We start from the raw sequence: 14833 nt of genomic DNA on the forward strand, positions 1-14833 counted from the left end.
TTGTTGGAAGAGTTACAGAGGATGATGATGAGCCTTTATCAGCCAGTCAGTAAGTCAGTAATAATTAGTCACCAAGACCAAGGAAGTGATTGTGGAGTTTGGAAGGACTGTCTATATTGATGGGATGATGGTGGAGAGAGTCAAAAGCTTCAAGTCCCTGGACGTGCATCTCTCTGAACTATCCTGGACCCAGCACATTGATGCAATCATACACAAAGCCCATCAACACCTCTACTTCCTGAGAAGATTACGGAGACTCGGTATGTTGACGAATAAGCTCTTGATCTTCTACACAAGTCCAGCCTGCTTCAGAAACCCAACTGGGTTAGCAGGCTACTCAGCTGAAGATATGGCATTGTGATGGTCACTGTGACAGTCACTAATCAAGGATGAACTATAAATGCCCCCATACCACACAGAAATAATAAGTCCAACCTCTAGATTCAGGGACAGTTTCTTCTCAGCTGTAATCAGGCAACTGAACCATCCTACCACAACCAGAGAGCAGTACTGAACTACTGTCTACCTCATTGGTGACCCTCGGACTGGCCTTGATCAAACTTCACTGGCTTTTCTTACACTAAACGTTATTCCCTTATCATGTATTTGTGCACTGTGAATGGATCGATTGTAATCATGTATTGTCTTTCCGCTGACTGGATAGCACACAACAAAAGCTTTTCACTGTACCTCGGTACACGTGACAATAAACAAAACTGAGCTGAAATCTGGTGAAACTAACTGCCTTGATGCAGCGTTCGTTGACCCATCACTAACCAAGTGGAAGTCTTGTCACAACTTTGGGCTTGTCCTTACCTCTCGACCGAGCACTGTTCACCCGTCCTGCTGCCCGCCTGCCTGATGCAGAACCTACTGTCGACAATGGCTTTTCAATTCTGCAAAAGGAAAGTTGAACCTGCGTTAACATCCCTGTATAGGAAGGAACAGCAGATGCTGCTTTTGACTGAAAATAGACACATAATGCTGGAGTAACTCAGCGGGACAGGCAGCATCTCTGGAGAGATGAAGGAATGGGTGATGTTTCGGGTTGAGACCCTTCTTCAGACTGAAGATCGAAGACCTTCTTTGGTCTGAAGTGGCGGCGCTGCCTTAGCAGCTGCGGCTCGCCTGCAGTCTGTCAGTTCTTTTCTTTTTTTGTTGTTTTCTTGTCCTGTTTTAGTTATCGGGTTGTGTACGTGTGGGGGGGGGGGGGGGGGGGGGGGGGGGGGGGGGGGAGAAACTTGTTCTAGTCTTTTCCTTCGGGGGGATGCGACTTTTTCTTGCCGTATCCCCCGTCTCCGTCTGCGCTGAGGCCTAATGGCGGAGCTGGCGGCCTCCAACTGGGACCGACCTCAAGGCTCCGGAGCCAGCCAGGACTTACCAGCGCGAGGCCGGCCGACTTCGGGGCTGTTGCGGCGTTCCGGTGGCAGCGACCCGACTTCGGAGGTTCGGCCACGGGCCCAGTGGACGACATTGTCGGGAGCTCGGTCACAGGTTGGTGACCTGTTTTTCCGGAGCTCCCGCAACAGCTTCGTCCGCTGAACTAGAGGGCGGCAGCTTCGACCACCCCAGGCCGCGGAGTTTGAACCGGCCCGTTCGCGGAGCATGGTTGAGCCGCGGGACTTACTTACCATCACCCGGCGGGGTCACAACATCGGAGGCCTGGATCGCCTCAGCGCAGAGGGAGAACAAGGAGGGAAGAGACAAAGACTTTAAGACTTTGCCTTCCATCACAGTGAGGAGGTGCCTGGTGAACTCACTGTGGTGGGTGTTAAATTTGTGTTTATTGTGTGTTTTTGTTATTTTATTATATGTATGACTGCAAGGCACGAATGACAATAAAGGATACTTTGACTTTGACTGACTGAAGAAGGGTCTCGACTCGAAACGTCACCCATTCTTTCTCTCCAGAGAGAGTGTCTATCCCCCTGAGTTTCTCCAGCATTTTGTGTTTAACTTACATGCGATCATGTGGTTTGTTTTGGTAAGGGAAGACAAACATATGAAATTTGCAGAATAGGCAGACCAATATCCCTCGTGTATCGTATCGTGTTTGTGTGTGTTCAGGATGTAAGTGAGTGCACGTCATATACCTCCTCATTTTCACACTGCCAATATCGGTGTAAAGGTTGAGAAGGGCACGGATGCAGATGGGCTGAGCTGTGATCTCGCTGAGTTGGGGCCGCTTGGATGGATCAAGGCTCAGGATGCTTAAAATGAGCTGCCGTAGCTCGGGGCTGTACTGGTCAGATATGGGCGCAAACGTACCACTCATGATCTTCAACACCAGTGCTGGCAGGTTCTGAAAAGACAGTCAAAATTTACTGACTGAGTAAAGTATTTGCACTGGTCCACTTTCAGCTCACTTTATTGTCATGTGTACCGAGGTACAGTGAAGAGCTTTTGTTGCATGCTAGGTGGAAAGACAACACATGATTACAATAGAGCCATTTACAGTGTATAAATACATGATTATGGAATAACGTTTAGTGTAAGGTAAAGCCAGTAAAACCCAATCAAGGATAGTCCGAGGGTCACCAAAGAGGTAGAAGCTCTTGCAGAACATTGCAGAATCGGGATAGACTGAAGTAGCAGCTAACTGTTGGATCCAAGCCCAGGTCTAGTTAAATAGAAGATAGACACAAAGTGTTGGAGTAACTCCAGCAGGACAAGCAGCATCTCTGGAGAGAAAGAATGGGTGACGTTTCGGGTCGAGACTCTTCTATGAAGATATGTGGACGTTGGGCTGAAGGGCCTGTTTCCATGCTGTATCTCTATGACTAGTATAAACAGATGGCAAAGTAGCAATATGTGGATCCAGTCTTTACCTGCTTATCCCATGTAGAAAGACCTTGAAATATTAATTACATTTCATCGGTACTTCATCATGGCAATAAGCTAAAAGTCCTTTACATGAAGAAATAGCTAGGAGTATAAATTACATTTAAAGGCACTTCATCACACTGATAAGTTAAAAGACCTTTATCTGACATTTCTAGGGATACAACTATCCTCTATTTAATTCTAAAAACATATTAGTCTTTTAAATAGAATATCTAACCATGAATTTGACGTAAGCACAGTGACCAACATGCTCTCAGCTGTTGGTCACACAAAGGGTGGTGGGTGTAAGGAACGAGCTGCCAGAGGAGGTAGTTGAGGCAGGTACTATTGCAACATTTTAAGAACCATTTAGACAGGTACATGGATAGGACAGGTTTAGTGATACATCTACACCAGTCCCACCTGCCCACATTTGGCCACCATCCCCTCTTCATCAGTCTGAAGAAGGGTCTCGACCTGAAACATCACCCATTCCTTTTCTCCAGAGATGCTGCCTGTCCCACTGAGTTACTCCAGCATTTTGTGTCCATCTTCGGTTTAAACCAGCATCCACGGTTCCTTCCTACACATGCTCTCAAATGTTTCCCGGTCCATCTAACTGGACACATGCCTACACCAGAGTTAACTAATCTTTTATCAATCAATGTCATCGCATAGCTTTTCAAGATCAGTATGCTAACGTTAATCTCTCACCCAGTCTGTTCAAAGTTCAATGTTGTTAAAAGTGTTCTTGGAGTCACACAGCACGGAAACAGGCCCTTTGGCCCAACTTGACCATGCCGGCCAAGATGCCCCATCTACACCAGTCCCACCTGTCCACATTTGGCCCTCATCCCCCTAAACTTGTGCAGGAAGGAACTGCAGATGCCGGTTTAAACCAAAGATAGATAATGTCCGCACCTACCTTTTTGAATATCACTTAAAAAACCACAATCTACTTCATAAGACACAATCTCCCATGTCCAAATCTATGCCGACTATCCCTAATCAGCCTCTATCTATCCAAATGCAAATATATCTTCATCGCTCAGAATCCTCTCCAGTAACTTATCCACCACATTCTTTGACACTTATCTTTTTTTTTAAACGTGAGGCAACACAATATGGACTATCTACACTGACTCATTATGGAAAGTGAGGAGAATCTTGTTTACAGATTGGTCACTCAAAGTTAGCAAACACTGCAACGTTTCCACCTCCACTTCTTGTTAACATTGTCCGTACACTATCTTTGTAATCAGAACATTAGAAAAATATATTAAATTACAAGTATCATATTTATTCCATCTTCTAACTGGCTGCTAATACAGGGAACTGAATGTCTCTAATCATTTATTTTCAAATAAACAGGGCTCTGCCATTCTCTGTGTCTACATTCTACTTAGTCAGTCACTTTATCTCATTTTCTCATAGATTTGCATTGTGCTATTTTGTGCTGAGTTCATTTACATTTCTGCAACAGCAAACAGTTGTGATAAGGACTTTGCATTAAAATATTCATTTTACTATCGATCATGACTATTGTGCAGTAAATTAGACAGCTCAGTCAATGATTAGGTTGGGAATCATGTGCCAAAGCAAATTCATCAACGTTGCAACCTTCCCCAGCTGCCGATAATGAGCACAATCTGTTCTCAGCCCAAGCAAGGAACACTCATGTGCATTATCATATACCCTAGCAATAGATTGTACAGGTTAGCAATGGGATTGTGTTGGAAGGAACTGCAGATGCTGGTTTAAACTAAAGATATAGACACAAAATACTGGAGTAACTCAGCGGGACAGGCAGCATCTCTGGAGAGAAGGAATGGGTGACTGAAGAAGGGTTTCGACCCAAAACATCACCCATTCCTTCTCTCCAAAGATGTTGTCTGACCCGCTGAGTTACGGCAGCATTTTGTGTCTGTATATTTAGTAATGGGATTATACATTTACATACACAATTGTACAGTAGAATGTTTATCATGATTTTACAGTATTATAAATCTTTAGATTCTTACAGCAGCTTCGAAAGCTCTTTTCAAACTGGCCAGCTCATACAAAACGCAGCCCAGTGCCCAGATATCGCTCTTCTGATTGTATGGTTTCCCCTCACACAGCTCGGGGGAAATGTAACACGGTGTTCCCACCACCTGGAACATAACAACAAGGCAACGTTCACTAATCACACAGAAATGTCGATCACCACATAATTACAAGAACATCTGCATTTTCTTTAATCTGGAGACAACTAAAAACAAAGGCTGGTTACAAAAATGTAGTCATACAGCTGGAGGATAGCCACACATTGCATGGGCAATCTATAGAACGGATGAGGTTCTGCTATTGTGTATGTTTTAATGTTTTAATGTTACTTTAACATTATTCTGCTGGTTACAGTTAGAGCCGATCAGTACATTTTCTGAGGACTTGATCTCAACAATTAGATGGGGAACCGGCGTGTTTAAAATCAGAGAGTTAGCAAGTTGGGGTCCAGAATTCGAGTTGTTTCATTGAGAGATTTATCTGTAAATCAGTGCTGCTTCTCACTAACTAACTGCCTCACAACGCCAGACACCTGAGTTCGATCCTGACTACTGGTACTGTCTGTATGGAGTTTGCATGTACGCCCCGTGACCTACCTGGGTTTTCTACAGGTGCTCTGGTTTACATAGCAGTAGGCCATTCGGCCCTTCGAGCCTGCACCGCCATTCAATATGATCATGGCTGATCATCCAACTCAGTATCCTGTACCTGCCTTCTCTCCATACCCCCTGATCCCTTTAGCCACAAGGGCCACATCTAACTCCTTCTTAAATATAGCCAATGAACTGGCCTCAACTACATTCTGTGGCAGAGAATTCCACAGACTCACCACTCTCTGCAAAAAAAATGTTTTACTCATCTCGGTCCTAAAAGACTTCCCCTTTATCCTTAAACTGTGACCCCTTGTTCTGGACTTTCCCAACATTGGGAACAATCTTCCTGCATCTAGCTTGTCCAACCCCTTAAGTATTTTGTAAGTTTCTATAAGATCCCCCCTCAATCTTCTAAATTCTAGCGTGTACAAGCCAAGTCTATCTGGTCTTTCTTCATATGAAAGTCCTGACATCCCAGGAATCAGTCTGGTGAACCTTCTCTGTACTCCCTCTCTAGGATAGTGCTAGTGTACGGAGTGATCACTGGTTGGCATGTACTTGGTGGGCCTGTTTCCACCCTGTACCTCTAAAGTAAAATAAGGTTCTCTTTGTTAGGGCACATCCAAAGTTTCTCACGGTACCTCGGTACCAGTGACAATAATAAACCAATACCTCGGCCACATGTGCCATTGTGTATAAATGACTGAATGAATGAATGAATGTATGAATTAATACTTTATTGCTACATGTGAAAGTCACTGTGGAATTCTATGTTTTGATCCCCAAGGTATACAAAGAGTCACCACATAAAGGGTGCTGACACGGTTACAAAGTAACCTGCGGAAGGTTGTCATTCCACTGAGTCCTCCAATGCCCATCCCCCCCACACGCACACACCAAGTCCTCCATCGCTCATCGCCCTCCCTGCGTGCGTTCAGTTCTGCAGCCTCTGCTCCAGACTGATGGTGCACCCCTCACTGTTACTGTCTAGACTCCTACCTCTAGCTAACCAGCCCTGCCCTTTGACCCACCCACCACCTCATTTCCAAATGATTTTCTTTGGAGTATCTTGGTCTATTTCTACACAGACACAACAAGTACAAGCTGTCTTTAACGACAACACCCAGAGTTTACGTGATCTTACGGTGTAGGCTTTACTTTTGCTGCTCAGGATTTTCGAGATGCCAAAGTCACCGATCTTCACGATCATCTGGTATTTATCAAGCAGGATATTCTGTGTTTTCAGGTCTCGGTGCAGGATGAGTTTGTTGTGGACATGATGAAGGGCCAGAAGGATCTGTGCAAAGAAATGCATGATGGTGTCCTCGTCTAACAAAGAGTTACGCTTCTGGATGTATTCTGCCAAAGTTCCTCCTGAATCAAAACAAAGTGAACAAAGAGGGGAGCAACTCTAACAGATATTATATTCTCTTCTAGAGGCTGATTTTATAGAGGTGTGTACGACCACAAGGAGAATGGACAGGGTGAATTCACAGAGTCTCTTGCCCAGAGTTGGGGAGTAAGAAAAGGCTGCAAAAAGTTGTAAACACTGCCCAGTCCATCATCGGCTCCGACCTCCCTACCATCGAGGGGATCTACCACAGTCGCTGCCTCAAAAAGGCTGGCAGTATCATCATGGACCCACACCATCCTGGCCACACACTCATCTCTCCGCTGCCATCAGGTAGAAGGTACAGGAGGCTGAAATCTGCAACATCCAGGTTCAGGAACAGCTGCTTCCCCACAGCCATCAAACTATTAAACGCAACACAAACATAAATCTGAACTTTAATAGGCCAAGTTGCACTTTATATGCTTATTTATGTGTGTGTGTGTGTGTGTATATATATATATATATATTCAATGGTATATGGACACACTGATCTGTTCTGTATTTATTTATGCCTACAATATTCCGTTGTGCTGAAGCAAAGCAAGAATTTCATTGTCCTATCTGGGACACATGACAATAAACTCTCTTGAATCTTGAAGAACCAGGACACATAGGTTTAAGGTGACGGAGAAAGATTTTAATAGGAACCTGAGGGGCAACATTTTTACACAAAGGTTGGTGGGTGTATGGAACAAGCTGCCAGAGGATGGAGTTGAGGCAGGTACAATAACAACATGTAAGATCCATTTGGACAGGTACACAAATAGGACAGGTTTAGAGGGATATGGGCCAAACGCAGGCAGGTGGGACTAGTATAGATGGAGCATGTTGGTCGGCGTGTACAGTTTCCACACTGTATGACTCTGTGACTCTCGGGACCCATCAATATCCCAGTGGAATGTTCTTTTGGAGCCAGTATCCAGGATGGGGCCAATTGTAAAACCCATCAGTCTGGGTGACGTTTTATTCCAAGTGGATTGTGTAGGCCATTTGGCCCATCATACAATCATGGCTGATCTCTCTCTCCCCCCCCCAACCCCATTCTCCTGCCTTCTCCGCATAACCTCTGACACCTGTACTAATCAAGAATCTATCTATCTCTGCCTTAAATATATCCACTGACTTGGCCTCCACAGCCTTCTACAGCAAAGAATTCCACAGATTCACCACCCTCTGACTAAAGAAATTCCTCCTTATCTCCTTCCTAAAGGAACGTCCTTTAATTCTGAGGCTGTGATCTCTAGTCCTGGACTCTCTCACTAGTGGAAACATCCTCTCCACATCCACTCTATCTAAGCCTTTCATTATTCTGTAAGTTTCAATGAGGTCCCCCCTAATTCTTCTAAACCCCAGCAAGTATAGGCCCAGTGCCGACAAACACTCATCATAGGTTAACCTATTCATTCATTTTTAATAGCTTTAAATAGGTGACCTCTAGCTTGAACCCAAAGCTAACACAAGCTTTAAACCAGAGCTTTAAAGCTGAAATGGAGAGACTTTTCAAACTGCTTTCCTTTGATTATTTTCCTTCCTTACCCTGAATGATTACAGATCCTGGCCCTAATTTAATTGGTAGTACATTATCAATCAAGTTCAGAGCACCCTCAGTAACCATGATAGGTTACCTCGATAAAATAGCAGCTCGCTCAATGCTACAATTATCCTCCCTTTCAAAAATCTATTTTTAGAATCAATGTTTAATTCAATAAGAAAACTGAACTATAAATCATTCCATGTGTTTATTTTTATATTGTTTCCTCTTCAGACTTCACTAGAACATCAGTGAATCGCAGAATGGGAATATGAATCGTTTTGATCCTGTGCTGACAGCTTTGAATGTCTGAAGCTGTGACCTCTGGTCCTAGACTCTCCCACTAGTGGAAACATTCTCTCCATATCCGCTCTATCCAGGCCTATCTCTCCAGAATGGCAGCAACTCACACTGTGCCACCGTGCTGCCCCTTGTGCATACCTGGTGCGTACTCCATAGCTATCATCAGAGCCTTGTCCTCCAGGAAGTTTTCATAGTACTCAATGATGTTGGGGTGGTTGAGGAGTTTCAACACTTGGCATTCGTTCTGAGCAGCCAGTCTCTCATCTTTAGTCATCTGCTCCACGGGGATCTGCTTGAGGATCACCAGCTTTTGATCAGCTTTCCGCAGACACAGGTGGACAATACTGCGGGGAAATAGAATGCGACACATCAGTGGGCCTCCCAGACTGGCAGTTACTGAAGGGCGGAAAGTGCTTTGGTTTGATGGATATCAGCTTTAGCATCCATTCACTTTCTGTATGCATCCTAACAACCTGAAAATCAATCTGGAAATAATTGGTGGGCTTCTTTTCATAAGCAGAATTAGTTACGATTTCTGTCTGTGTGCAGCTTGGCTGCCAATAGGCCATCAACAAGCTCTCACACTTAATACCATCTAAATCAAGGGAAGAGAATATTTCCTGTTACTTTATTAGTGTTGAGTGCTGCATCTCACTATTAACAATGTGATTACAAACTAGCATCATTAGATTGTCTAATGCAACAATAGCTATGATCTTCAGTCTGAATGCTCTCGACCCGAAACGTCATCCATTCCTTCTCTCCAGAGATGCTGCCTGTCCCGCTGTTGTCTGTCTATCTTCTGTGATGTTGATAGCTTGAATACAAGATATCACTGCAGCAAATGCCATATCTTGGTGACGCAATCATTTCTACACACAAAGGTAACTATCCTGTTACACTCCATGCCAACGTATTGCCAATAACACAAGGACATTTTGTATGTTTTCAAGAGGGAATTAGATTTAGCTCTTAGGGCTAATGGAATCAAGGGATATGGGGAGAAATCAGGAACGGAGAACTGATTCTGGATGATCAGCCATAATCATATGGAATGGCGGTGCTGGCTCGAAGGGCTGAATGGCCTACTCCTGCACCTATTTTCTATGTTTCATTTTTCATTAAATGCCCACCTTTGTTTCTCAAAACGAGTGTGAGAATAGTAATGATAAAAGTGATCAGGAATAAAGCAAACAGCTGAGCAGTGCACCTCTCAATTCTGCTCTGCAGTTGCCAGCTGATTGAGGAAAACCTGACGAATTCCTCAAGAATGACAGTTTATTAAAAGTAACCTTGGCACAACACCAGCTAGCTGCCATTTTGACAGTAAGTTACAAGTTTAAAGTTACTCCCAAGTTCATAATTGAGGCTGGCATGTCAGTACAGTACCGAGGGAAAGCAACACCTTACACAAATGTTCATGGTAATGCCAGGATGCTCAGCTGAAGAAAAGCAGAGAGTGGTGTCACCCTGCTCAATGGAGGCACCCTGAATGTCCACGCGACATGTGTGTGGAAGGTGAGAGTTGTGGATGACTTCCCACCTCCACCCAGCCCTGCCCTCTGCTCCTTGCCCAAACACTGGAGGCCATGCAGCCTCACGATGTACAGTAAAGATCATTAAAGATGCTGAAACAACAATGACCTGACCTTTCTGCTGCAACAGGGGGGACCAGGGGTGGGGGGAGCAGCGAGGAAGAGATCTCTGATGTTGACCAACAACTCTGCTCACACTGTAAGGAACAAGGCCGGCACGGTAGTGCAGCAGTAGAGTTGCTGCCTCATAGTGCCAGAGACCAGGATTCCATCCTGACAACGAGTTTGTACGTTCTCCCTGTAACCTGCGTGGGATTTCTCCAGGATCTCCCACCACACTCTTCAAAGACGCACAGGTTTGTAGGTTAATTGAAAGTTGTCTCTAGTGCGTGTAGGATAGTTGAGTTTAGTTTATAGTCACATGTACCGAGGTACAGTGAAAAGCTTTTGTTGCTTGCTAACCAATCAGCGGAAAGACAATACATTCCTACCACAGGCTTGGCTTGGCTTCAAACCACCTGTGAATTTGGAGAAGAGGACCATACAATGCAGCACTGCCTTGTCTGCCCCTACTACCCAACCAGTGCAGCTCAAAGGATCTTGCAGTGTTCAATAAAAATGCAAAGGACTGTGTAAAGGAATGGGAAACTGTCATATAACCAACCAGCTTCAAAGACACAAAAAGAAGAAGACCACAGGCTGTGAGGCTGCTAAACAGTCACTCTGTACTCACAGTCACTTGATTCTGCGGCTGGCACGGCACTTTAATAACTGGCACTGGCCACTTTAATAACTGCCACTGGCCACTCAAATCAGCTGCCCCGGACATTTTTATGCTTGGTTTATTGTATTTTAACGTTGTGTTTTACCTGCTTTTAACTATTTATTTATACTGTTCCATCAGGGACTGGATTGTTTTGAGTGTCATTATGTGTGAAACGTTTTAAATTTCATGTGCGATGCTCCGCTATTTCTTTTCATTTTGCACTGTACAACTGTTGCTTGCAAGATGACAATAAAGGTTGATTGATTGATTGACATGATTACAATCGGGCCATTTACAGCGCGTAGAGTTCAAGAAGATCATAGTTAAAGTGAGAAATGTTGCTGTAGGAGCAGAGATGTAAGAGTGTGGAGCGATTGTAATATGTGATTGTAGATCTGCTTCTGTGGCTCGCACGCACGCACATAGTCGCCTGGGTTGGGCTCCATCTTGGAAGTGTGCGGGGATCGCTAGGCGGCGCAGGCCAAAGGCCCTGTTTCCATGCTGTATCTCTAAACTAAACTAAACTAAAACAAAACCTAAAGGGAACTGAAGTGGGCATCAACAAGATAGACACAAAACGCAGGAGTAACTCAGCGTGTCAGGCAGCATCTCTGGATAGAAGGGTGACGTTTCGAGTCGAGACCCTTCTTCAGACTCAACACCATAGTTTTTGTTGCAGACAATCGAATGATGCTAGTTTGTAATCACGTAAATAAAAGTGAGATTGCATGTTGCATAATATAGATGGCCATTTAACCTCTCCATTAGATGGCCATTTAATCTCACCATTCTACCCAGGCCTTTATTTTAATTCTTTCCTTCCCTTTCCCGCTTTTGTGATCTTAATACGTGTTATCTCTAAATTTTCCATGTTCTTCGGAAAGGTCAATGACCTTAAACCCGAGCTTACTTTCCCTCCGATCAGACGCTGCCTGACCCGTTGATCAATTCCAGTATTTTTTCTTTTAAGGCTACCATCAAATTTCTACTCCATTATCTTCTTGGTTTAAGTAAGCTTGCCATTGCTATTAGAGTACTCTGGGAGATACTACAGCTGCAGAATGCACTCCTTTCAAGCTAGGACATAATCTCTACCAATTTAATAAACCACTCACAAGCATTTATCAAGATTTTGTTGATTACTGGCGTGATATGATCTGTTAGACATAGTATTTTCTATTTTTATGAGCTAATAGCTACAAAACCTCTGAAATGGCGACGCACAAGCACCTCAAGATCCGCTCCAGCTAAATTTCAGATGCAATTTGGTATTTGTAGTGTGAAGCATAAAAAGCTGGAGTAACTCAGTGGGACAGGCAGCATTCCGGGAGAGAAGGAATGGGTGACGTTTCAGGTCAAGACCCTTCTTAAATGAAAATAGGTGTTTTGATAACTCCTGAAGAAGCACCAACAGGGTGGTAAAGAAGTATGCTTGCCATAACTGGTCAGGGCAACGAGTATAAGAGTGAGGAAGTCATGATACAGCTTTACAGGGTTTGGTTAGGATACAATTGGAATATTGCGTGCAGTTCTGGTCACTCCATTACAGTCAGGAGGTGGAGAGGGTGCAGAGGAGGTTTACCAGAATGATAGACACAAGGAACTGCAGATGCTGCTTTAGAAAACACAAGACATAAAGTGCTGGAGTAACCCAGCGGGTCAGGCAGCAACTCTGGAGAATAAAGATAGGCGATATTTCAGAGAATATAATGGTGACTGGATTAGGGGGGTATCAGCTACAGGATAGACTTGGTGTGTATTCTCCAGAATGCTGGAGGTTGAGGGGAGACCGGATAGTACATACAATGATGAGGGGCAGGGATGGGGTGGGAACGTCAAAGACCAGAAGGCAATGTTTAAAGGAGATGTGCGCGGCAGGGTCTTTACACAGAGGGCGGTGGGCGGTGGGTGCGGTGGAGGCCGCGCTGACCGTGCTGCCGTGGGCGGTGGGTGCCTGGACCGTGCTGCCCGGGGCGGGGGGCGGTGGGGCCTGGACCGCGTCACCGGGGTTTAGGGGGGTGTCAGATACCGCGCTGCCAGGGGCGGTGGGAATGGGTGCCTGGGGTCGCTGCCAGGGGCGGTGGGCGGTGGGTGCCTGGGCCGTGACCCACCACCGGGGCGGGGGGGCGGTGGGTGCCTGGGCGCTCTGCCAGGGGCACCAACTTCCGCCGGGATCGCCTGGACCGTGCTGCCCGGGGCGGGGGGCGGTGGAGGCAGATACCACAGTCACGGTGTTTAGGAGGGTGTCAGATAGGCGTGTGGACATGCAGGGAATGATGGGGTCAGGGGTCAGGGGTCGGGGCCGCTCCTCACCCGAAGGCCCCGCGACCCACCACCTTCATCTTGCGGTATTTCTCCATCTCCCGCCCCTCCCGGACACCGCCCACTTCCCCGCCGGGGATCGCCCCGCCCCACAGCCCCGCCCCGCCCCGGACCCCGCCCACAGCCCCGCCCCGCCCCGACCCCGCCCACAGTCCCACATCAGCCCCGCCCCCGCCCACAGCCCCGCCCCAGCCCCGCCCCTCCCCGACCCCGCCCCACAGCCCCGCCCCTTCCACAGTCCCGCCCACAACTCCACATCAGCCCCGCCCCCTCCCCGACCCCGCCCCCCCCCGACCCCGCCCACAGCCCCGCCCCTTCCACAGTCCCGCCCCCTCCCCGACCCCCGCCCACAACCCCCATCAGCCCCTCCCCGCCCCCCCCGCCCACAGCCCCGCCCACAGCCCCCCCACAGCCCCGCCCTCAACACATCAGCCCCGCCCCACAGCCCAGCCCCTCCCACACACTCCCGCCCACACACTCCACATCCCCCACTGACCCCGACCGCACTGACCACACACCCCACTGACCCTACCCCCACACTGACCTCCTCACACACCGCCCGCCCCCCTGACCACTACACCCCACACCACTACACCCCCACACCCCTACACCACACTGACCACTACACCACACTGACCACTACACCCCACTGACCACTACACCCCACTGACCACTACACCCCACTGACCACTACACCCCACTGACCACTACACCCCACTGACCACTACACCCCACTCAGGTGGTGGGTGTATGGAACAAGCTGCCGGAGGTCGTTGAGGCAAGAACTATCGCAACGTTTAAGAAATAGTTAGACAGGTACATGGATAGGACAGGTTTGGAGGGATATGGACTAAGAGCAGGCAGGTGGGACTAGTGTTGATGGGGCATGTTTGTCAGTGTGGGCAAGGAGGGCCGAAGGGCCTATTTCCACACTGTGTGACTATGAATAATTGGATTCTGAGCGTATGGGTCAGCACGGATGCTGCAGGTTCTGGACAGTGCAAGCATGAGGGACATTTGTGAGCTCTCTGTGAGGAGCTGACCAAGGGTTTACACCAGATAACCCTGGTCAGAGCCAAATGCACAACACCACACTGCTGCTAACAGTTCATGTCTGCATCCTTCATCAGGCAGAAACAACAGCTGGGGAAATCAATAACATGAACTCTTTTATACGGTTGCAGCTTTTTCCAACCATTGATTTTATTATTAAAAATAATGTATTTTTGCCATTTATAGCGTTGAATTGAATATTGCAGCCTCAACTATATGAAACCATTGATCTGGGGTGTTTTCATGAACGATTCAAATCAGAGTGTTTCGATTTCTTTTAAATGTTACGGTGGTGCAGTGGTAGAGTTGCTGCCTCACAGCGCCGGAGACCCGGGTTTGCTCCTGACTACGGAATTTGTACGTTCTCTCCGTGACCTGCATGGGTTTTCTCCGAGATCTTCCATTTCCTCCCACACTCCAAAGCGTACAGGTTTGTAGGTTGATTGGCTTGGTGTAAAATGTAAAGAT

At 46.7% G+C, this 14833-nt stretch overlaps 1 protein-coding gene across 2 annotated transcripts in view; it reads right to left on the reverse strand.

Moving 5' to 3' along the window:
• nek8 (NIMA-related kinase 8) overlaps positions 1-13352 on the reverse strand; it is a 45375-nt gene extending 32023 nt beyond the window's left edge. For both annotated transcript variants that reach the window (XM_055658192.1, XM_055658191.1), the window contains exons 1-6: positions 13304-13352; positions 8828-9033; positions 6607-6836; positions 4845-4976; positions 2094-2302; positions 817-896 (exon numbers count right to left, since the gene is read on the reverse strand). In XM_055658192.1, the coding sequence (XP_055514167.1) occupies positions 817-896; positions 2094-2302; positions 4845-4976; positions 6607-6836; positions 8828-9033; positions 13304-13350 (904 nt within the window). In that variant the 5' untranslated portion in view covers positions 13351-13352. The remainder of the gene's footprint in view (positions 1-816; positions 897-2093; positions 2303-4844; positions 4977-6606; positions 6837-8827; positions 9034-13303) is intronic.
• Between the last annotated feature and the right edge of the window lie 1481 nt (positions 13353-14833).

Source organism: Leucoraja erinacea, chromosome 28, assembly GCF_028641065.1.
Source record: "Leucoraja erinacea ecotype New England chromosome 28, Leri_hhj_1, whole genome shotgun sequence".
Lineage (NCBI taxonomy): Eukaryota > Metazoa > Chordata > Chondrichthyes > Rajiformes > Rajidae > Leucoraja > Leucoraja erinaceus.